Consider the following 24,145-nt stretch of genomic DNA (forward strand, 5'->3'; position numbering starts at 1 on the left):
GCCACATTCATAAGCAGAACATGAGCACTTCATTAAGTATGCTCCTTCAAGTAAAGTGTTACCATATTATCTGTCTACATAAAACATGTGACATGTCTTGTTCCCTGCTCTCAGGAAGCAACTTTGTCCGGCGTTGGTAGTGATCATGGGAAACCCTGTGAACGACAAGACCATCACCTCGGCCCACGGCCACGGACGGGGGTGTCAGGATCCAGACCCCTCTCTAGGTGGTGTGTCTGACCAGGGTCGGGGATCTGGCTGCTCCTCCACCACCCCGGCCATGATTGGCCCGGTGGTGCGGACCATCTGCTACGTGGCTGCTGAGCTGGTGCGCCTGGTTGGCTGTGTGGAGTCCATGAAGCCTGTTCTGCAGTCGCTGTACCACCGCATCCTGCTCTATCCCCCCCCACAGCACCGCGTGGAGGCCATCAAGATCATGAAGGAGGTGGTCAGAGCCCCAGACTCCTCACTGTTCACCAGTCACCTCAAATCCCCTAACATAATGTTTATAGAGCAATCAATTGAATTAGACAGTGGAATGCTGCTGCTTTATCGACAGAACCAGTTTGAGTGTTGCAGAAGGGATGCGATGAACAAAAATTAACCAAAGTGTCTTTGTATGTATTTTGTAGATTCTGGGAAGTCCTCAGCGCTTGTTTGACCTGGCTGGTCCCTGTGTTATAGAGCCTGAGTCTAGGAAAAGGTCCTTCTCCAAGAGGAAGTCTCACCTGGACCTGCTCAAATTGTAAGGACCCACATTCTCTTATTTTATTTACCCGTATAACCTTTACCGGTTTAACCTTTACCGGTATAACCTTTACCGGTATAACCTTTACCGGTATAACCTTTTAACCTTTACCGGTATAACCTTTACCGGTATAACCTTTACCGGTATAACCTTTTAACCTTTACCGGTATAACCTTTACTGGTATAACCTTTACCGGTATAACCTTGTGACCCAAAAGATATGCGTCTACCTGCTGTATAAGCCTGTAACCCATACATCATGTACTATAGTGAAAAGGAAGTAGTACTGTTGTAAACTGGTACATAGTGTTTATGATGTGTCTGTGTGTGCCAACAGGGTGATGGATGGCATGACAGAGGCCTGTATGAAGGGGGGCATCGAGGCCTGCTACTCCTCAGTGTCGTGTGCCTGTGCCCTCCTGGGAGCTCTGGATGAGCTGAGTCATGGGCGTGGCCTACAGTCAGAACAGGCCCGCATGCTGCTGCGCCGATTGGACGAGTTGAAAGAAGGGGCAGAATCCACACGGGAGTCCATGGAGATCAATGAGGCGGACTTCCGCTGGCAGCGTCATGTCCTCTCGTCTGAGCACGCTCCCTCTGAGCCCTCTGCCACCTCCGCCACGGAGCGCAGCCCTGACATCAGCATCAGCGTCACCACAGATACGGGCAAGACCACTCTGGATGGGGAGCTGGGGCAGACCACTCTGGATGGGGAGCTGGGGCAGACCACCCCAGAGGGGGAGGAGTGTGGTGAAGAACCCCGGCTGCCTTCGCCTTCCTCCTGTGGGCCGGACGCTGACCCTGACCCTGAACTACGTCCCTGTGTGAGGGAGCCAGGCGCCGAGCCCGGAGGACCCCCAGACGTGGTGCAGCGCAGCCATGCGCTAGTCTACCCCGACATCACTAACTTCCTGTCCGTGGATGCCCGGGCGCACCCCCACGGCTCACGCTACAGCGAGAGCAACTTCAGCGTGGATGAGGGGGAGATGTCGCGCACTGAGTTTGATTCATGTGACCAGTACTCCATGGCGGCGGAGAAGGACTCGGGCCGCTCGGATGTGTCAGACATGGGCTCTGATAACTGCTCCCTGGCCGATGAGGAGCAGACACCCAGGGACTGTCCCGGTCATCGTTCCCTGAGGACAGCAGCCCTGTCCCTGAAGCTACTGAAGAACCAGGAGGCTGACCAGCAGAGCGCCCGGCTCTTTGTCCAGTCTCTGGCCGGCCTGCTGCCTCGCCTGCTGGGGATGCACAGCACAACAGACGTCGACACGTCCCTGCAGAACTTCTCCTCCACATTCTGCTCCGGCCTACAGGCGGGTAAGCGATACAGAGAGAGGAGATTAAGGGAGATGGCATGAGACAATGAAGGGAGGAAGTGAGTTAACATCAGATATCCGTGGAGAAGTCATTGAAAGTCGCATTGTAATTACAGTATCTAATTTAGTATTTTAAGTCTTTTGATGGGGATACGAGGTAAGATAATTGTTTTAATTGTCCTAGTTTCATCAATGGTTTCTATTTGACCCTGTATCTGACCCTCTCTCCCAGGTGGCATCCATTCACCAGGCTATGAGGGCAGTGAGAACCTGAACTGTCAGGCCCTGATGAACGCTGACGGCCTTTACCTGGTCTCCTACTACGCCTTGCTCCTCAGCCTCAAACTCTGCTGCCAGGACTACTACCGCAGGAGGCCCATGCCTGTGCTGGTCAGCCTGGTGAGTGGTGCTTGTGGAGTCAATGTGTTGGCACACTAAAGCTGACATCCCCTGTGTATGGTAGAGAGGAAGCCTGAAGACAAGTGTTGTGATCAGCTGAACACTATATAGTACTGTAGCGAATTATTTTGTTTATGCGGTTTCTATATTTTGAAGCGATCCCACGAGGCCTCGTGGTATCCCCATTGAATTCTCTCTCTCCTGCTGCAGAAAGAGTTTGTTCGTCTCATCCAGAGCAGTGGGGTGCTGGTGGTGCTGTCTCAGGCCTGGATCGAGGAGCTCTACCTCCAGGTTCTGGACCGGAACTTGCTGGGGGAGGCTGGCTACTGGGGCTCACCAGAGGAACACTCCTTACCCCTCATCACCATGCTAACTGGTAGGATGGGACACAGCTCTCCCACACTGTTTTATTCATGAGGATTCTTTATATGTCAACATAAAAATATTAACATGATGCTCCTTTAGGTCTTTGAAATGTTCTGCTATGTTTTTATGACGCTCTCATCATGTTGTTTCCTCTCTCTATCTGGTCAGACATCGATGGGCTGGGCAGTAGTGCCATCGGAGGTCAGCTGATCCGTAAGGCCAACACACAGTCCCCCTTCAGCTGTGACAAGAGTGGCAGTGACACCCTCATGGCAGGTACTGACACCCCCAGGTACTGACACCACCAGGTACTGACACCACCAGGTACCCCCAGCTGTCCTTTCTGAGTCGCTTAGCCAAGGCAGTTTTTGACTATATTTTGCTTCAATATTTAGGCATATTGTAGTGTGTATTTTTTTGCTTTATTCAAACATCGGGGAATATAGATTAGGAGGAGACACAGTGGGAAGGGTGGAGACAGGGACTGAACCCTGGTCTTTGGGGTTGCATACATGTGCCTAGATCAGGGTTTCCCAAACTCGGGTCCTCGGGATTCCAAGGGTTGCACTACACAGCTGATTCAAATAATCAACTAATCATCAAACTTTGATCATTTGAAACGGCTGTGGAGTGTTAGGGCAAAAACCAAAATGTGCACCCCTTGGTGTCACGAGGAGCAAGTTTGGGAAACGCTGGCCTAGATGCTGTACTCTACATGGAGAGAGAAATATATTGTTCTCCTTGTGTCCCTCACAGGAGAATGGATAGCTGCCAGCATCTGCCTACCTCTTTTTTTTTTATTACCACTGAGAACAAAAGATGCACCATCGAGCACTCGAGCAACCTCATTACCATGGCAACCGCTGCTGAGTTGCCCATTAGGCTTTTGAAGCTTTCATGTAATAAGCTAGCTATGTACACATAATCAACAGGGACGACTATATTAACATGGAACGGAGAAAAAAGGGGCCATTGTCAGTTCTACTTATTTCCCTGTATGAAATGTTATTGTCACACAGAGTGCCTTTTATAGCGCTTAAATCTCTCAAGGTGTCTAACGGGACTGTTGTTTACTGCCTCTCAGCAAATAAGGCCACAGCACATTACAGAGCTGCTGAGTCAAAACCCAGATAGATGTAGTGTAGGTTCTGACTTAACTCCCATTGGTGCTTTTAAAGGCATGGGGTCTTTGTCAATACACACGTGGATGTACTGTATGCCGTTTTAAGGGTCTGACTCAACCCCATTTTAACTTTATATTAATGATATGCAGTCGTGGCCAAAAATTGAGAATGACACAAAATACATTTTCACAAAGTTTGCTGCTTCAGTGTCAGATGTTACTGTAGTATGATCTAAAATGAGGAGCGGCGACAACGAGGTTCTAGCTCCAGCCTGTTTATTAACCTAACCCACGCATGTCATACATAGGTACGGATAACCCCAAGGGACAACCTACTACATCTTCCCCTCTCCCATGAACAACAACTCAACATGCATAACCACTGAAGCATAACTGAAATGCAATTAGGAAACCAGTATTATTCTCTAACATGCTACTTCACATCCTGAAACAGTATGAAAGCATTAAATCACACAGTATGAACATTAACTTAGGTACAGTCTCTTTTTGCTGGTTATGGTCCCCAACAGTATGTTTTCACTTCACGTAACATAGTCTTTCAGCCACTCTGGTGGCTTCGCATCCCTTTTTGGGCACGCTTGTGGCTCTGTGAGCATTCTCTCTCCTTCACCCTCTTTGTGCATTTTCTGTGGCCTCAGTCTGTGTGGCTGGTAGATCAAATCACATTTATTTTTATATAGCCCTTCGTACATCAGCTGATATCTCAAAGTGCTGTACAGAAACCCAGCCTAAAACCCCAAACAGCAAGCAAAGCATGTGAAAGAAGCACGGTGGCTAGGAAAAACTCCCTAGGAAAAACTCCCTAGAAAGGCCAAAAACCTAGGAAGAAACCTAGAGAGGAACCAGGCTATGAGGGGTGGCCAGTCCTCTTCTGGCTGTGCAGGGTGGATATTATAACAGAACATGGTCAAGATGTTAAAATGTTCATAAATGACCAGCATGGTCAATAATAATAATCATAATAGTTGTCGAGGGTGCAACAAGCACGTCCGGTGAACAGGTCAGGGTTCCATAGCCGCAGGCAGAACAGTTGAAACTGGAGCAGCAGCACGTCCAGGTGGACTGGGGACAGCAAGAAGTCATCATACCAGGTAGTCCTGAGGCATGGTCCTAGGGCTCAGGTCCTCCGAGAGAAAGACAGAAAGAGAGAATTAGAGAGAGCATATTTAAATTCACACAGGACACCGGATAAGACGAGAAATACTCCAGATGTAACAGACTGACCCTAGCCCCCCGACACATAAACTACTGCAGCATAAATACTGGAGGCTGAGACAGGAGGGATCAGAAGACACAGATCTGGAAGAGCTCTGAAGTGTGTTTTGTTCCTTCGTACCTCTTCTGAGCCTGTGTCCACCACATAGGAGCGTGGGGCATCCGCTTTCCACAGCACTATTGCTGGTGTCTTTGAGTTTGTAATCCACACACGTTGACCTTCGGTCAGCTCTGGCCTCTCCTTAGGACGGTGTCTCCGATTAAAGTCTCTAGTTTGCGTTTGTTTCAGCCGTTTGTCCCTCTCAGCGAAGGCCTTCCTGTTAGGCCATCGGGTTTAAGCTGAGCCTACGAGACAGGAAATGGGGAACGCAGCCTCCTGCCCATCAGGAGCTCGGGAGGCGACGAACCATGATGCAGTGGTGTAACTCTGTAAGCGAAGCGAGCCCTGTATGGATCCTTGTTCTTTTTCAGCAGTCCCTTGATTGTTTTCACAGCTCTCTCTGCCTCACCATTACTCTGTGCATGGTAGGGGCTACTGGTCACATGTGTGAAGTCATATTCTGCAGCAAAAGCAGAAAAGGAGCTTGCAGAGAACTGGGGGGCGTTATCTGTAACCAGGACTTCAGCGACCCCTTGCCTGGAAAAAATTGACTTTAATCCATTGGCCGTTTTGGCAGCTCTGTTGCCATCATTGGCTCCGGACGACAAGGTTGACATTTTGTACAGACCTCACACTGGGCCACCAGCTTGGCAATCTGAGTACTCAGACCAAGCCACCATACTGACTGTTGAGCCCTCAGTCTGCATTTGGTTATCCCCATGTGTCCATCATGCACTCTGACTAGCATTTCTGGTTGTAGAGTCTCTGGGATAACTATCCGTTGTCCTTTCATGAGAAGGTCTCCATTACAGTGGAAGTCACTTTGGTGCACCCAATAGGGCTTCAGCAGCTGAGGCAGTTCCTCCTGCCTGGGCCATCCCCTTTTGCACTGCTGCACTATCTGTCGGCAGATGTGGTCTCGTTGTTGCTCTTCTGCAATCTGCTGCAGTTTGGTCTGAGATGCAGGTAGGCTGTCCCTTATTGCATTTATGAGTACCTGTACCTCAACCTCTAGACGTTGCTCCTCCTCTGATAATGGACGTTTAATTGGGGCCCTGGAGAGTGCATCTGCTGTGATCAGTGCCTTCCCTGGCACATACACCATCTTGTAGGTGAACCTCAGTAATCTGAGGCGGAAGAGCAGAACTCTGGGAGGCAAGTCGTCCAGTGCTTTTGTCCCTAACAGAGCCAACAGTGGTTTGTGGTCAGTCTCTGCTGTAAACTGCAGGCCAATAAGGTATTGGCTGAGCCTTTCACATGCCCATGTGATAGCCAACGCCTCCTTCTCCACTTGAGCATACCTTTGCTCTGTATCGGATAAGCTTCGGGAGATGTATGCTATTGGACGCCACTCCATGTTGTCCTGCATCTGTGTGAGGACCACCCCTAGCCCAAAGGATGATGCATCTGCTGATACCTTTGTCTTAGCGTGGGGACGGTACTGGGCCAGCACTCTGTGAGGCCAGGTCTCCTTTGATTTTGGCAAACGCTACCTGTTGCATGTGACCCCATGACCAGTTATTCTCTTTGGCTAGTAAGTCTCTGAGGTTTGGTTGTATCTGAGAACTGTGGGAGGAACATACCCACATATGTGGCCATGCCTAAGAAGGTCCTGACTTCAGCCACATTCTGGGGTCTGGGTATATCTGTGATGGCGCTGATCTTCTCCGGGTCCGGCTCTATTCCAGCTGCACTGATTTTGTGTCCCAAGAACAAGAACTCTGATTGTGCAAAAGTGCATTTTTCATTGAGTGTCAGGCCAGTCTCCTGGAGTCGGGTCAGAACTGCTGTGAACCTTACATCATGTTCTGCTCTGTCCCTTCCGCACACGAGCACATCGTCCACGTGGACTATGACGCCACTCAGCCCCTCCAACAGCTGGGACATGCGTCTTTGGAAATGCTCAGGACCGGAAGCGATTCCAAATGGCAAAACAGTAACGGCCAAACGGTGTTCTAAACGTTGTGAGCGCCCTACTCGCTGATGACAGCGGTATCTGACAGAAACCTGAGCGGGCATCCAGCTTTGTGAAGACTTGTGAGCCATCCAACTGAGCCAGTGACTGCTCCACTGATGGTAAGATGTGTCTCTCTCTGCAGTGCCTCATTCAAGTTAGTCATGTCCACACAGATCCTTATGTCCCCATTGGCTTTTGGGACCACTACCATCCCTGCACACCAGTCTGTGGGACTCTCTATTTTAGACACCGCCCCAATTTCTTCCATCCTCCCCAACTCTTCCTTTACTCTGGCCAATAAAGGGATAGGCACACGGCGGGGGGTGGTAAGGGCATAGGGGACAGCATCCTCTTTTAGGCAGATTTTGTAGTCACCTTCTATCCTTCCTAGACCGAAAACACTTTTGGGAATTTCTTTTTGAAAACCTCACCTGGGTCCTCCAGTTCGCTCACTCTCTCAATGAGTTGCAATGCTTCAATTGCTGGCAGCCCCAGCAACGGCAAACATGCTGTACCTCCTCTGAGACCTCATGCATTTGCTTTAATCGACAGACAGCTGAAAAGTGTCCTCTCCTGTGACATTTCCTGCATTCCGCATCCTTTGCTGAGCAATCTTTCCATCTGTGGAAAGGGGATTTGCGACAAACACTTGAACTAGCTACTGGTGCTGTCTGTGATTGTTTTCTCCACGTCTGTTTCTGTTCTGTGTTCCCCTCGTTTTTTTTAGCTCGGTATGAAAATGCATTTATTTCCTCACTCTCTTCGCTCTGCAAGGAGCTGCTATCGCGCAGTATCGTCGTCTGCTGTCTTTTTACTGTCTCACTCTGCCTAACCTGGTTTACAGCTTTGGACAAGGTAAGCTGGGAATCCAACTGTAACTTTTCAGAAAGTGATATATTTCTTATTCCCACTACAATCTGATCTCAGATCAGCTCTTCCCTGAGCACGCCAAACTGACAATGTTCTGCTAGTTTGTTAACAGCTGTGATAAAACTGTCGGTGGTTTCACCCTGCTCCTGTTTGCGCATGTTAAACCTAGCTCTCTAAAATATAATCTTGTGTCTCCCTACAAAATGCGTTTCAAAACAGTCTTTAACAGCACTGTGGTTAAGTTTCTCTTCCTCAGTTAATGTTGAAGCATTTAATATATCCTCGGCTTCATCACCCATAGAGTAGATCAGTGTATTAACTTGAAATGCCTCATCTTTCACGTTTAAGCCTGATGCTACCCTGTACCTTTCGAAGCGCCTGATCCATTTCGGCCAGTTTTGAATGTCCATACAAACAAAATTCTCCGGGGGACTAATGCGAAATCCGTCAGCACTAGCCACTGGCCTGTCCGTGTTTGCTCCAGAGCCCGTTGAACTTGGAGTCGCAAACCCTGAAATCCCGCCAGCTTCTTCCTCTTGCAACATGTTGCTTAGCAGTAACTTAGTCCTTGCTCGTCAGCTAGCAAAATAATGATATGCGTTTTACCTCCAACACTGCCCTCCCTGCTTTGAAACAGCCTGAATGTATGATTTACTTGGTACGTCATTCACGTTTATGTGAATTTTAAACCCACTTCTGACTCCATGTAGTATGATCTAAAATAAGGAGCGGCGACAACGAGGTTCTAGTTCCAGCCTGTTTATTAACCTAACCCACGCATGTCATACATAGGTACGGATAACCCCAAGGGACATCCTATTACAGTTACTATGGAATACTGAAGTATAATTACAAGCATTTCATAAGTGTCAAAGGCTTTTATTGACAATTACATGAAGTTGATGCAGAGAGTCAATATTAGCAGTGTTGACCCTTCTTTTTCAAGACCTCTGCAATCTGCCCTGGCATACGGTCAATTACCTTCTGGGCCACATCCTGACTGATGGCAGCCCATTCTTGCATTATCAGTGTTTGGAGTTTGTCAGAATTTGTGGGTTTTTGTTTGTCCACCCGCCTCTTGAGGCTTGACCACAAGTTCTCAATGGGATTAAGGTCTGGGGAGTTTCCTGGCCATGGACCCAAAATATCGATGTTTTGTTCCCCGAGCCACTTAGTTATCACTTTTGACTTATGGCAAGGTGCTCCATCATGCTGGAAAAGGCATTGTTCGTCACCAAACTGTTCCTGGATGGTTGGGAGAAGTTGATCTCGGAGGACGTGTTGGTACCATTCTTTATTCATGGCTGTGTTCTTAGGCAAAATTGTGAGTGAGCCCACTCCCTTGGCTGAGAAGCAACCCCACACATGAATGGTCTCAGGATGCTTTACTGTTGGCATGACACAGGACTGATGGTAGCGCTCACCTTGTCTTCTCCGGACAAGCTTTTTTCCCGATGCCCCAAACAATCGGAAAGGGGATTCATCAGAGAAAATGACTTTACCCCAGTCCTCAGCAGTCCAATCCCTGTACCTTTTGCAGAATATCAGTCTGTCCCTGTTGTTTTTCCTGGAAAGAAGTGGCTTCTTTGCTGCCCTTCTTGACACCAGGCCATCCTCCAAAAGTCTTCGCCGCACTGTGTGTGCAGATGCACTCACACCTGCCTGCTGCCATTCCTGAGCAAGCTCTGTACTGGTGGTGCCCCGATCCCGCAGCTGAATCAAATTTAGGAGACAGTCCTGGCACTTGCTGGACTTTCTTGGGCGCCCTGAAGCCGCCTTCACAACAATTGAACCGCTCTCCTTGAAGTTCTTGATGATCCGATAAATGGTTGATTTAGGTGCAATCTTACTGGCAGCAATATCCTTGCCTGTGAAGCCCTTTTTGTGCAAAGCAATGATGACGGCACGTGTTTCCTTGCAGGTAACCATGATTGACAGAGGAAGAGCAATGATTCCAAGCACCACCCTCAGTTTGAAGCTTCCGGTCTGTTATTCGAACTCAATCAGCATGATAGAGTGATCTCCAGCCTTATCCTCGTCAACCCTCACACCTGTGTTGGGTTACTACATGATTCCATATGTGTTATTTCATAGTTTGTTATTCTAAAATGTAGAAAATAGTAAAAATAAAGAAAAACCCTTGAATGAGTATTGGTGTCCAAACTTTTGACTGGTACTGTACATTGTATTCAGACCCCTAGACTTTTTCCACATTGTTACGTTACAGCCTTATTCTAAAATGTATTGAATCTACACACAATACCCCATAATGACAAAGCAAAAACATTTTTGCAAATCTATAAAAACTTAACCTGAAATATCACATTTACATAAGTATTCAGACCCTTTACTTTTTTATTTTACCGTTATTTTACCAGGTAAGTTGACTGAGAACACATTCTCATTTACAGCAACGACCTGGGGAATAGTTTCAGGGGAGAGGAGGGGGATGAATGAGCCAATTGTAAACTGGGGATGATTAGGTGGCCGTGATGGTATGAGGGCCAGATTGGGAATTTAGCCAGGACACCGGGGTTAACACCCCTACTCTTACGATAAGTGCAATGGGATCTTTAATGACCTCGGAGAGTCAGGACACCCGTTTAACGTCCCATCCGAAAGACGGCACCCTACACAGGGCAGTGTCCCCAATCACTGGCCTGGGGCATTGGGATATTTTTTAGACCAGAGGAAAGAGTGCTTCCTACTGTCCCTCCAACACCACTTCCAGCAGCATCTGGTCTCCCATCCAGGGACTTACTCAGTAGTTAGTTGTAGCACCTTTGGCAATGATTACCGCCTTGAGTCTTGTTGGGTATGACGCTACGAGCTTGGCAGACCTGTATTTGGGAAGTTTCTCCCATTCTTCTCTGCAGATCCTCTCAAGCTTTGTCATGTTGCATGGAGAGTGTCACTGCACAGCTATTTTCTGGTCTCTCCAGAGAGGTTAGATCGGGTTCAAATCCGGGCTTTGGCTTGGCCACTCGAACATTGAGACTTATCCCAAAGCCACTCCTGTGTCGTCTTTGCTGTGTGCTTAGGTGAACCTTTGTCCCAGTCTGAGGTCCTGAGCGCTCTGGAGCAGGTTTTCATCAAGGATCTCTCTGGACTTTGCGCCATTCATCTTTCCCTGCCTCTGAAAATATCCCCACAGCATGATGCTGCCACCACCATGCTTCACTATAGGGATGGTGCCAGGTTTCCTCCAGACGTCACATTTGACATTCAGGCCAAGAGTTCAATCTCGGTTTCATCAGACCAGAGAATCTTGTTTCTCATGGTCTGAGTCCTTTAGGTGTCTTTTGGCAAACTCCAAGTGGGCTGTCATGTGCCTTTTACTGAGTTGCTTCCGTCTGGCCACTCTACCATAAAGGCCTGATTGGTGGAGTGCTGCAGAGATGGTTATCCTTCTGGAAGGTTCTCCCATCTCCAGAGGAGCTCTGTCAGAGTGACCATCGGGTTCTCGGTCACCTTCCTGACCAAGGCTTTTCTCCCCTGATTGCTCAGTTTGGCCGGGCAGACAGCTCTAGGAAGAGCCTTGGTGGTTCCAATCTTCTCCCATTTAAGAATGATGGAGGCCACTGTGTTCTTGGGGACCTTCAATGCTGCCAACATTTTGTGGTACCCTTCCCCAGATCTGTGCTTGTCTCTGAGCTCTACAGACAATTCCTTCGACCTCGTGACTTGGTTTTTGTCCTGACATGCACTGTCAACTGTGGGACCTTAAATAGACAGGTGTGTGTGTGCCTTTCCAAATCATGTCCAATCAATTTAATTTACCACAGATGGACTCCAAGTTGTAGAAATATCTCAAGGAGGATCAAAAGAAACAGGGTGCACCAGAGCTCAATTTTTAGTCTCATAGCAAAGGGTCTGAATACCTATGTAAATAAGTTATTTTTGTTTTTATATGTAATAAATTTGTAACAAAAAAAAGAAACCTGTTTTTGCTTTGCCATTATGGGTTATTGTGTGTAGATTGATTTAAAAAAATGTATTTTAATACATTTTAGTATAAGGCTGTAATGAAATGTGGAAAAAGACAAGGGATCTTGTTTTAGAATGCACTGTACACCCATTGATTATTGAAGACTATAACTCATAAATGAGCTTACTTCAACGGTCACCCCATCAGAACACAAAATATGTATTTTTTTACTCCAATGTTTGTTAATAATGTTGGTGTAAATAAATACTGTGTAGCCTCAAAGCATGCTTAAACTATAATTATTTTATATTGTGGATGGCCAGTCCTTGCATCCTAGCTCTGTCTATGAATTTGAGAATGGTTACATTTCTACAGGCCCATCTTTTTTTTTTTTTACCAAAACAGAGGCAGGGTGACCCTTTCAGCTGCAGATTCTAGCTTTAAGGGTCTGACCCAACCCCCATTTTATCCTGTTTCATACATATTGTCTTGGTCAATGCACAGATAAGCGTCTGGCTCACTCACTCACTCAACCTTCATTCATATTATTTCAGGCATCGTGTTTGCTCGCTACATCTTGATGGGCTGCTGGAAGAACCTGATGGACACCCTGTCCACTCCCCTGACGGGGCGCATGGCGGGCAGCTCCAAGGGCCTGGCCTTCATGCTGGGGTCTGAGGGGCTGAAGGAGCAGAGCCAGAGGGAGAGAGACACCATCTGTCTCAGCCTGGATGGACTACGCAAGGCAGCCGGACTCAGTTGTGCTCTAGGTAACAGGATCCAACACCATGGTGACCGTGGATAAGGCCTGCCTGACTGGCTATAATCTTCAACAGGAAGCATTTAGTTAACCCATTAGCTAGTGTGTTTAGATCAGAGGCTGGCTGGGTCAAAGGCTCAAAGTATTTGAAAGAAAACCAAAACGATTTGATCCCAGGTCTGGTTTAGATGTGTGTCCACAAAGACACAAGTACAAAAACATCACATTTTGAGAGAATCAAACTCAAGCAAAGGTTTTGCCTAGATTTTGGACAAAATCTGAATACTTCATAGGTCTATTTGTGTAGCTATTGAAATGTCCCTGAAAACATATATGAATCAGGACCATATGATGATAAAGTATTGGCTTGGCGCTCTGTGACCGGTGCTGTAGGCCCTCTCAGCCCACCTTGTCTTTGATTACCATCAGCTCTAATGAATATGAATATTCATGCATTCTCTAGGTGTGGCTGCCAATTGTGCCTGGGCTCTGGCCCAGATGGCGGCAGCCTCATGTGTGCAGGAGGAGAAGGAGGAGAAGGAGGTGGGAGAGTCTGGAGATGCCATCACACAAGGTACTTACAGCACCCCACATAACATACTGTACACAGGGATTCAATTGCCTTTTTCAAACACACATACTGTACTATAAAACTAGTGTATACACCAAAGATGACCTTTCATTTGTCATTACTGTGCAAGACACACAGAGGATAAAGAATCCCTCCATTTCAGAAAAGATCCCATAGTTACATGGTCACATTTTAGTTTTTGATACTGTGCTAGCTAGAGTGCTGGGATCTGATCCTGTGTCTGTTGGGTGTGTGTGTGTTCCCAGTCAAGCAGCGTGTGGAGCAGAAGCTGGAGCAGATGGGACGTCCTCAGGGGGTGCGGCTGCACACGGCTCATGTGCTCTGCATGGAGGCCATCCTCAACGTGGGCCTGGAGATGGGCAGCCACAACCAGGACTGCTGGCCCCACGTCTTCAGGTAATACAGCCAAGCTGTGGCAGGGCAGGCGATGCAGAGATCAATGTCAAAACCCTCTCCATAACCACTGAGAAAAAGGCATGACAGCATATTACATTGGATTCTCGGTACAGTTGCAGCCACAGGTTACTAACACTCATCTATAATGTGAACACTCATCTGTTACGACACACTGAACAATACAGTAGCGTACCTGTCTCTGTCTACCCAGGGTAAGCGAATATGTCAGCTCTCTGGAGCACAGCCACTTCAGCGACGGCAGCTCCCAGGCCACCATGACCATCACCCAGGCCCAGCAGGCTGTAGACCTGGGGCTGGATTTGTGCGGCGAGCCTAGTCCGGACAGAGATCTGGCCCTCAGCAGCCAGCCGGTCATCCAGCCCCAGTCCATCCAGGAGCTGCTAAGGGAGGGTAGGGGGGGGAAAGGCCTGGACCGTAGCCTGATGACTGGGACCAGCGCATCCAAGGCCGTCTGCACCCTATCTACACAGGCAGACAGGTACCGCATTATAGTCTACAGGACTGTCTGAATAGCATACTAAGTTTCATATTCTCCTCTCACTGTCTTTTTCATTGACTTTCATGCCTGAATAGCAATATGAAACAAACAATATAGTTATTGTTGACTGACCTAGGCTGAAATACAAAAGTTGTAATTTAAGTCAGTGAAAGAAACAGCAGCCCATGTTAAATGGCCACCTGGTGGCAGTGTGGACCAAGCACAGCTCAAGTACATGCAAGTATTTCACTGTAATTTGACCCAGGCCAGTATGTGATTTGGTACTCTTGATTGTACAAATTTAAGAGTCACATGGTCATGCAGCACTTTCTCTTCTGGACATAGGCCAATTACACATGGATAAGCTATAGCCTGCAGTCAGGGCCAGATTAAGAAATCATCATGAAGCGACACACAGATTTGTACAATATTCTGAGGAAATATAAAATGTATATTATAGGCTACAGTAAGTGACTAAGTACACTTTCCAGTGTCTCACCTAATGAAGAAGATGAAGCTGTAGGATACTCACCGGTGATGGGCTCGTCGGGGCAATAGCATATCTCACGATAAACTACTCTGAAAAAGAGTGCTGCTGAAAACTGGGAGTTGTTGAGAATTTTTTTTTCTTCTATTGGTTCTACAGAAAGATTAGTCTTCTCTTTTCAGTGGTAGGCATTTGCTTTTCAAACTGTGTTTTTCCCGCAATTGTATTTTGAAATTTGCAAAAGGCAAACTGACAGCCGCAACCAACCATAGAAATATAATCCATAGATGGCAGTTCCCATTCAAGTCAGGTCTGGCAGCCATTGCTAGTGTACCCATGAGTTTAACAGTCAAATTGCCAGGGTTAGATGTTCCAAAACCCTTCTATGGATTATATGTCTGTGGCCACAATGCAACAAACTGTCCTATATTTGGCACCGCATGCAGCACAAATTGCGACCTTCCTGACTGTAGGCATACCTGTAACTTCCAAAATAAAGGAAACACTTGAGTAAATGAGGAATACAAAGTATACAGTATGTTATGTGTGGGGTGCATTTTCCTGCCATGGTTTAGGTCCACTTGTAGAATCTATGCCAAGGTACTTTGAAGCTGTTCTGGCAGCTCGTGGTGGCCCAACACCCTTTTAAGACATTTTAAGTGTTTTGTTTGTTTTGGATGTTACCTGTATGTGCCTGTGATAAAACTTAGTCCCCAGTTATTTATTTTTACTATTGGCCCTCTGTGGCTAAATTATGCTCTCTGGTGTATTTTGAACATTCAGAGTGGGCTTCTGTGGTTGGATAAAAATAAACTATTTTATCTTTTTTGGGGGACTCTTGGGCCCCCTACGGGCTTGAGCCCCTGCATTAATCCGGCCCTGCCTGCAGTGCTTACATAACTACATAAGCACTAGCCCGATTTTAGAGAAAATAATAAAAACACTTATCTGGCAGATGTTTCACTGTCCTACTAGTCCCACAGCTTTCTAATTGGCTTGTGGTGACCCCTTTCTGCTGTTTGAAGAATATAGTGGCAATAATTTGGATTCCACTGTATGACCTTTTTTGCAGGTTATTTGAGGACTCTGTCAGTAAACTGAACATGGTTAGCCTGGTGGGTTTCCTGCACCAGCTGAGGAGAGCATCTCAGTCCCAGCTCTTTGACTCAGTCACTGAGACAGGAGACTACTCCTTAGCCATGCCAGGTACCAAACACAGCACATGCTTATCTCCAACAGACCTAGATCAAAACCCTGGGTGAAATGTGCCCAGTACAATGGAACCAACAGAACAGTCCCAAAAGTCATCAATGTTGCCTGTGTGCCTTTTAGGAGAGGCCAAGTCCACCATGGACAGGCGTAGCGCTCTGCATCTGTTCCGGCTGGGGGAGGCCATGCTGCGGATCGTGAGGAATAAGACCAGACCCCTGCTGCACATGATGAGGGCCTGGAGCATAGTGGCACCGCACCTGGTGGAGGTATGAGCACAGGGAATGCGTCTCAACTGTGTAGCCTCCTTTGCTGATGTCCTCTCCTCCACGATCACTAATATGGTATAGCCTAATAGGTTCACCCTTCCTGCAGGTTATTTTAGGCCTATACCCACTGGGCACAGACATCAGTTCAACGTCTAGTTTTGATTTACGTTTGGCTGTGTTGTGAACTAACATGAAATCAACAAACATTTCACGTGGCCATTGGATTTAGTTTGGTGAGAAAATACGAAATTCCCTTAGTTTTCCAAGTTGATTCAATGTCATTAGATATATAATTCTTTTGCTGAAATGACATGGGAACAACGTTGATTCAACCAGTTTTTGCCCATTGGGCATTGTTCTCGTTACTGTTTCTCTCTGTCTCCTCCTAGGCTGCCTGCCACAAAGAGCGCCATGTATCCCAGAAGGCTGTGTCCTTCATCCATGATGTTCTGATGGAGGTGCTAACCAGCTGGGCAGAGCTTCCCCACTTCCACTTTAACGAGGCGCTCTTCAGACCCTTCGAGCACATCATGCAGCTGGAGCTGTGTGACGAGGACGTGCAGGACCAGGTGAGTTGTCCCACACACACACAACTCTTATAATTAGTTGACCCGGTAGTTAAAACGTCCTATTGTTTGTCCCTCAGGTGGTCACGTCCATAGGGGAGCTGGTAGAGATGTGTTCCCCTCAGATCCAGTCTGGCTGGAGACCTCTATTCAGTGCCCTGAGGACTGTGCATGGGAACAAACCAGACATGAAAGACTACCTGATAGGAGAATATTCCATGGGTATGTATGACAGGCAGCCTAGTCTTTGAGTTTGTTACATCTCATTGTTTCTATGTGTTATTGTATTCCCTAAGGTACTGCACGGCTACAGTATTTCTATTGTATTCACATACATTCTGTTTCTTTGGGTTGTCTGTAATGATGGCTTATGAGGGAGAGTCTCAGCAGGAGATCCTGTATGTTGGCACAGAGCCTCGTCTCCTCTCTTTAAGGAGATTCCTGTATATCACTGTTTTTTTATTGAGCTTCTATTCTGCTCCTTATGTAATGCAGGGAAGTCTCAGGCGCCTGTGTTTGATGTCTTTGAAGCGTTTATCAACACCGACAACATTCAGGTCTTCGCCAACGCAGCAACTGACTACATCATGTGCCTTATGAAGTTTGTCAAAGGTTTAGGTAAGTCAGGTAAATGAGATGATTACACCATTTATTTTTTCTTCTGCGGATGTGTAATACTATTGTCATGATCTTAACATTTTTAGGTAGAGACATTGAATGTTCATGTTATTTGGTAATAAATAATGGAAGTGATGACTCTGATTGCCATCAGTGAGTGTGTTGGCCTTGTTCCCAGGAGAAGTGGACTATAAGGAGATTGGGGACTGTGTCAATGCCACTGGCTACAGTTCTACAGACCTGTGCCTCCCTGCTCTGGACTACCTGAGGAAGTGCTCCCAGGTAGGAAAACACTGGCCCATGGGCGACCTTAGCTATTTTCAATGGGTGTCACACGAAAATGAGTCCTCTTATCAGACAGGCTTCCAGAAAAGTCTATTAAAATAGAAAAATAAAGGGTCACACAACCCCGCTAAAGGAAGACCTTTCCCATCTACGTTTAGTGTATCCACACTGTATGATGAGGTTTTCTTCTGCAGCTGCTTGCCAAAATCTACAAGATGCCTTCCAAGCCAGTGTTCCTGGGAGCCCGGCTGGCCAGCCTGCCCATGAGGGCCCAAGAGAAGTCTGTCAGCAGTGAGGATGGCATGGACTGTGTCCTGGCTGAGTTTGACGATGACACAGGCCTGATCCAGGTTTGGATCCTGCTGCTGGAGCAGCTGACTGCAGCGGTATCGAACTGCCCCCGGCAGCACCAGCCCCCCACCCTGGAACTGCTGTTTGAACTTCTCAGAGCGCTCACCAACTTGCCAGGTTAGAAGTGATACCATAACACCAAAGGACAGATCAGATTCAACACGCTCCACTAGAGTTTGGTTTACATGGTCTGGGTGATAATTTTATAAGATAAACATAGTCATTATGAATGTAGCCGACATGAAAACCAATCGTTGGTTATTTTTTTCCACCTCCATAGGACCGGGCTTTGCCATATTCTCTGTGATCCAGCTTCTTCTTCCTGTGATGTCACTTTGGCTCCAGCGTAGCCATGGCGACCATGCGTACTGGGACATAGCCGCAGCCAACTTCAAGCACGCCATTGGGTTGTGCTGTGAGTTGGTAGTGGAGCACATTCAAAGCTTCATCCACTCAGGTACAGTGGCCATGGAATGACCCCAGAGTGGCGGTCAAACATCGTGTACACTAAGCTGTCAGCAGAGATGGAAGTGCACTTAGGCAGTTAGACAAAATAGGTCTTTGTGAAACTTATGTAGCCCAAGGGCTGTGTGTATCCAGGGTCTCAGAGTAGGAGTGCTGATTTAGGATCAGTTTTGCCTTTTAGATCACATTGAACATTTTTACATGGGCAAGAATAACTTGATCCTGACTCCTATTCTGAGATGCCTGAATACAGACGGCCCCAGATCCTGGTTGTCCCTCTGTCCATATCCTTCATATCTCTGTGCTCCTGTAGATATTGGCTATGAGCATCTGATCAACCTGATGCTAAAGGACCTCTTCAAGCTGCTGGTGGCCTGTGTGGCTGAACCTGCTGAGACGATCTCTAGAGTGGGCTGCTCTTGCATCAGGTGACCATGCACTTGCTCTGTGCACGCTCACACACACACAGAATGTGTATGACTGAGCTGTAGGTGACAGGTGTTTGTCTCTTCCTGTGGCAGGTACGTGTTGGTGACGGTAGGGCCAGTCTTCACTGAGGAGATGTGGCGTCTGGCATGCTGTGCCCTGCAGGATGCCTTCTCTGCCACCCTGGAGCCTGTCAAGGTAAATACCTGGGCATTGCCATGGTTCTGACTAGAGGTAGTGCAGCTACAGTGAGGGGAAAAAAGTATTTGATCCCCTGTTGATTTTATACGTTTGCCCAATGACAAAGAAATGATCAGTCTATAATTGTAATGGTAGGTTTATTTGAACAGTGAGAGACAGAATAACAACAACAAAAATCCAGAAAAACGCATGTCATAAATGTTATAAATTGATTTGCATTTTAATGAGGGAAATAAATATTTGACCCCTCTGGAAAACATGACTTAGTACTTGGTGGCAAAACCCTTGTTGGCAATCACAGAGGTCAGACGTTTCTTGTAGTTGGCCACCAGGTTTGCACACATCTCAGGAGGGATTTTGTCCCACTCCTCTTTGCAGATCTTCTCCAAGTCATTAAGGTTTCGAGGCTGATGTTTGGCAACTCAAACCTTCAGCTCCCTCCACAGATTTTCTATGGGATTAAGGTCTGGAGACTGGCTAGGCCACTCCAGGACCGTAATGTGCTTCTTCTTGAGCCACTCCTTTGTTGCCTTGGCCATGTGTTTTGGGTCATTGTCATGCTGGAATACCCATCCACGACCCATTTTCAATGCCCTGGCTGAGGGAAGGAGGTTCTCACCCAAGATTTGACGGTACATGGCCCCGTCCATCGTCCCTTTGATGCGGTGAAGTTGTCCTGTCCCCTTAGCAGAAAAACACCCCAAAAGCGTAATGTTTCCACCTCCATGTTTGATGGTGGGGATGGTGTTCTTGGGGTCATAGGCAGCATTCCTCCTCCTCCAAACACGGCGAATTGAGTTGATGCCAAAGAGCTCCATTTTGGTCTCATCTGACCACAACACTTTCACCCAGTTGTCCTCTGAATCATTCAGATGTTCATTGGCAAACTTCAGACAGGCATGTATATGTGCTTTCTTGAGCAGGGGGACCTTGCGGGCGCTGCAGGATTTCAGTCCTTCACGGCGTAGTGTGTTACCAATTGTTTTCTTGGTGACTATGGTCCCAGCTGCCTTGAGATCATTGACAAGATCCTCCCGTGTAGTTCTGGGCTGATTCCTCACTGTTCTCATGATCATTGCAACTCCACAAGGTGAGATCTTGTATGGAGCCCCAGGCCGAGGGAGATTGACAGTTATTTTGTGTTTCTTCCATTTGCGAATAATTGCACCAATTGTTGTCACCTTCTCACCAAGCTGCTTGGCGATGGTCTTGTAGCCCATTCCAGCCTTGTGTAGGTCTACAATCTTGTCCCTGACATCCTTGGAGAGCTCTTTGGTCTTGGCCATGGTGGTGAGTTTGGAATCTGATTGATTGATTGCTTCTGTGGACAGGTGTCTTTTTATACAGGTAACAAGCTGAGATTAGGAACACTCCCTTTAAGAGTGTGCTCCTAATCTCAGCTCGTTACCTGTATAAAAGACACCTGGGAGCCAGAAATCTTTCTGATTGAGAGGGGGTCAAATACTTCTTTCCCTCATTAAAATGCAAATCAATTTATAACATTTTTGACATGTGTTTTTCTGGATTTTTGTTATTGTCTCTCACTGTTCAAATAAACCTACCATTAAAAGTATAGACTGATCATTTCTTTGTCAGTGGGCAAGCGTACAAAATCAGCAGGGGATCAAATACTTTTTTCCCTCACTGTACGACCGGAATTGACTTTTTCGTAGCAGGTTAGGATAATTCACGTGGCAGGTTAGGAAAAGGGTTAGGGTTACTGAAAATGCTGCTGAAAATGCTACTAACCTGCTACGAAAAGTAACTTCCGGTCATAGCTGTACTCCCTGTAGTAGAACACTACCTAGCTAACTAGCCCAATATTGGACTAAAGGAGCATAACGTTACTCCTTAGTCCAATGACATATATTTTCTGTTTAAAGGTCGAATTGGCTCTAGAAGTCAAAACAGAAGACAAATACTCCATCTAAATGTATACTGCTCAAAAAAATAAAGGGAACACTTAAACAACACAATGTAACTCCAAGTCAATCACACTTCTGTGAAATCAAACTGTCCACTTAGGAAGCAACACTGATTGACAATACATTTCACATGCTGTTGTGCAAATGGAATAGACAACAGGTGGAAATTATAGGCAATTCGCAAGACACCCCCAATAAAGGAGTGGTTCTGCAGGTGGGGACCACAGACCACTTCTCAGTTCCTATGCTTCCTGGCTGATGTTTTGGTCACTTTTGAATGCTGGCGGTGCTTTCACTCTAGTGGTAGCATGAGACGGAGTCTACAACCCACACAAGTGGCTCAGGTAGTGCAGCTCATCCAGGATGGCACATCAATGTGAGCTGTGGCAAGAAGGTTTGCTGTGTCTGTCAGTGTAGTGTCCAGAGCATGGAGGCGCTACCAGGAGACAGGCCAGTACATCAGGAGACGTGGAGGAGGCTGTAGGAGCGCAATAACCCAGCAGCAGGACAGCTACCTCTGCCTTTGTGCAAGGAGGAGCAGGAGAAGCACTGCCAGAGCCCTGCAAAATGACCTCCAGCAGGCCACAAATGTGCATGTGTCTGCTCAAACGGTCAGAAACAGACTCCATGAGGGTGGTATGAGGGCCCGACGTCCACACATGGGGGTTGTGCTTACAGCCCAACACCGTGCCGGACGTTTGGCATTTGCCATAGAACACCAAGATTGGCAAATTCGCCACTGGCGCCCTGTGCTCTTCACAGATGAAAGCAGGTTCACACTGAGCACGTGACAGAGTCTGGAGACACCGTGGAGAACGTTCTGCTGCCTGCAACATCCTCCAGCATGACCGGTTTGGCGGTGGGTCAGTCATGGTGTGGGGTGGCATTTCTTTGGGGGGCCGCACAGCCCTTCATGTGCTCGCCAGAGGTAGCCTGACTGCCATTAGGTACCGAGATGAGATCCTCAGACCCCTTGTGAGACCATATGCTGGTGCGGTTGGCCCTGGGTTCCTCCTAATGCAAGACAATGCTAGACCTCATGTGGCTGGAGTGTGTCAGCAGTTCCTGCAAGAGGAAGGCATTGATGCTATGGACTGGCCCGCCCGTTCCCCAGACCTGAATCCAATTGAGCACATCTGGGACATCATGTCTCGCTCCATCCACCAACGCCACGTTGCACCACAGACTGTCCAGGAGTTGGCGGATGCTTTAGTCCAGTTCTGGGAGGAGATCCCTCGGGAGACCATCCGCCACCACATCAGGAGCATGCCCAGGCGTTGTATGGAGGTCATACAGGCACGTGGAGGCCACACACTACTGAGCCTCATTTTGACTTGTTTTAAGGACATTACATCAAAGTTGGATCAGCCTGTAGTGTGGTTTTCCACTTTAATTTTGAGTGTGACTCCAAATCCAGACCTCCATGGGTTGATAAATTGGATTTCCATTGATGATTTTGATGTCAGCACATTCAACTATGTAAAGAAAAAAGTATTTAATAAGATTATTTCTTTCATTCAGATCTAGGATGTGTTTAAGTGTTCCCTTTATTTTTTTGAGCTGTGTGTGTGTGTGTGTGTGTGTGTGTGTATATATGTATATATGTTATTTATTTTTTTTATAAAAAAAAAAAAAACATTTTTTTACCTTGTCATTATGGGATATTGTATGTAGATTGAGGAAATATATATTTTATACATTTTAGAATAAGGCTGTAATGTAACAATGTTGAAAAACTCAAGGGGTCTGAATACTTTACGAATGCACTGTACTTGTTTCACAGATATGATTTGATATTGAGATAAAAATGGCTGCATTGGGCCTTTAACCCATTTTGATTATGGCTGTGGTGTGTGGCAGCAGGTTAATGCATGTTTACATCTAGCCCCACTACATTCCTACAGTAGGTAGGCTGCTTTTAGAAGGATACGTCTCACTACAAGTATTTTTCTCAGTCACAATATGAGCACAATATGAGAGGACCAAATATAATCTTCTTTAAAGCTTAAAGCTGCAGCCTTTTAGAGAGAAAATAAAAAGCTTGTCTCTACTTGTACTGTAGTAGAAAGAGGGCTTAAATTCATGATGCATTACTACCAGACCTTAAATATAGTGACCTTGCAAGAGATTACTCTACTTAAGAATGCATTGTGTCTTCACTAACAGCATTGTTTTTCCAGACTGTCTTAAAATGTATAGTGGTAGACCCTATATGCACGCAGGCATAATGTATGGACAAGACCAACTTTCTCAGGCTTGTGCTTTTTTTGTGCTTCCTCCTCTGCATTGCTTGCTCTTTGGGGCTTTAAAGCACTTTGTGACAACTGTAAAAAAGGGCTTTATAAAATAGTCATAGTTGTTGTGAAAGGGTCATCTACATTCAGAACAGGTCATTAATTCCCTAGTAAAAGTAAATTTCCACTATAATTTAGATGTTTAGTTCCAGTAATGTATGTTGGAATTACTGTCATTCATTTATTTCTTTAGAGATAAAAAATAATCCTAGGTGTATGTATACTTTCACTGTCTCAACTGTTTGTATGATGTTCCATGTGTGTCTGCGAGAGTTGCAGTTGATCAGTTTGCTGTGTGTTCTAGATCCTGTTGATTGGATCACATTGTATGTATCCTTGTGCTCCAGACTGTATAGCTTCAGCATGCATGCCAGAGTGCCACACGGAACCTGTGTGTGTTTCTGTGTCTCTGTCTTGTGTAGAACCTGCTGGCGTGTTTCCGTAGTGGTTCAGACAGCTTCTCTGGGGACGCCTGTGAGGTTAAGGTGGCCGCCCCGTCCCACTCCCCCTCTGCTGAGGCAGAGTACTGGAGAATCAGAGCCATGGCCCAGCAGGTGACCCTCCACCACCGCACACTCATTTACTCAATCGGAAATCACCTTTAAATTTCAATCGCCCTATTGCACGGCTCTTCTGCGGTCCGGATTGAATCTAGGCCTAGGCTACATGCATGTTGATGTGAAATGACGTATACCTGTGTGGCTGTCCACAGTCCGACCTGTGTCAAATACTACTATTCATCAATCTATCTGTTAT

At 46.7% G+C, this 24,145-nt stretch overlaps 1 protein-coding gene across 4 annotated transcripts in view; it reads left to right on the forward strand.

Annotated features, from left to right (window-relative positions):
- Positions 1 to 24,145, forward strand: part of arfgef3 (ARFGEF family member 3) — a 47,561-nt gene that overhangs the window by 14,102 nt on the left and 9,314 nt on the right. For 2 of the 4 annotated variants that reach the window (XM_082970520.1, XM_082970518.1), the window contains exons 10-30: positions 115 to 445; positions 633 to 745; positions 1,086 to 2,068; positions 2,300 to 2,466; positions 2,677 to 2,842; positions 3,001 to 3,108; positions 12,601 to 12,816; positions 13,270 to 13,380; positions 13,644 to 13,794; positions 14,006 to 14,293; positions 15,853 to 15,986; positions 16,113 to 16,258; positions 16,648 to 16,827; positions 16,905 to 17,046; positions 17,320 to 17,451; positions 17,624 to 17,724; positions 17,922 to 18,195; positions 18,359 to 18,535; positions 18,857 to 18,971; positions 19,065 to 19,167; positions 23,812 to 23,943. In XM_082970520.1, coding sequence (XP_082826646.1) covers positions 115 to 445; positions 633 to 745; positions 1,086 to 2,068; positions 2,300 to 2,466; positions 2,677 to 2,842; positions 3,001 to 3,108; positions 12,601 to 12,816; positions 13,270 to 13,380; positions 13,644 to 13,794; positions 14,006 to 14,293; positions 15,853 to 15,986; positions 16,113 to 16,258; positions 16,648 to 16,827; positions 16,905 to 17,046; positions 17,320 to 17,451; positions 17,624 to 17,724; positions 17,922 to 18,195; positions 18,359 to 18,535; positions 18,857 to 18,971; positions 19,065 to 19,167; positions 23,812 to 23,943 — 4,270 coding nt within the window. Of the gene's footprint in view, positions 1 to 114; positions 446 to 632; positions 746 to 1,085; positions 2,069 to 2,299; positions 2,467 to 2,676; positions 2,843 to 3,000; positions 3,109 to 12,600; positions 12,817 to 13,269; positions 13,381 to 13,643; positions 13,795 to 14,005; positions 14,294 to 15,852; positions 15,987 to 16,112; positions 16,259 to 16,647; positions 16,828 to 16,904; positions 17,047 to 17,319; positions 17,452 to 17,620; positions 17,725 to 17,921; positions 18,196 to 18,358; positions 18,536 to 18,856; positions 18,972 to 19,064; positions 19,168 to 23,811; positions 23,944 to 24,145 lie in introns of all 4 variants that reach the window. The other 2 variants (XM_014179940.3, XM_082970519.1) reach the window with 2 other exon arrangements.

The sequence above is a fragment of the Salmo salar genome, chromosome 28, assembly GCF_965601325.2.
Source record: "Salmo salar chromosome 28, fSalSal1, whole genome shotgun sequence".
Classification (NCBI taxonomy): domain Eukaryota; kingdom Metazoa; phylum Chordata; class Actinopteri; order Salmoniformes; family Salmonidae; genus Salmo; species Salmo salar.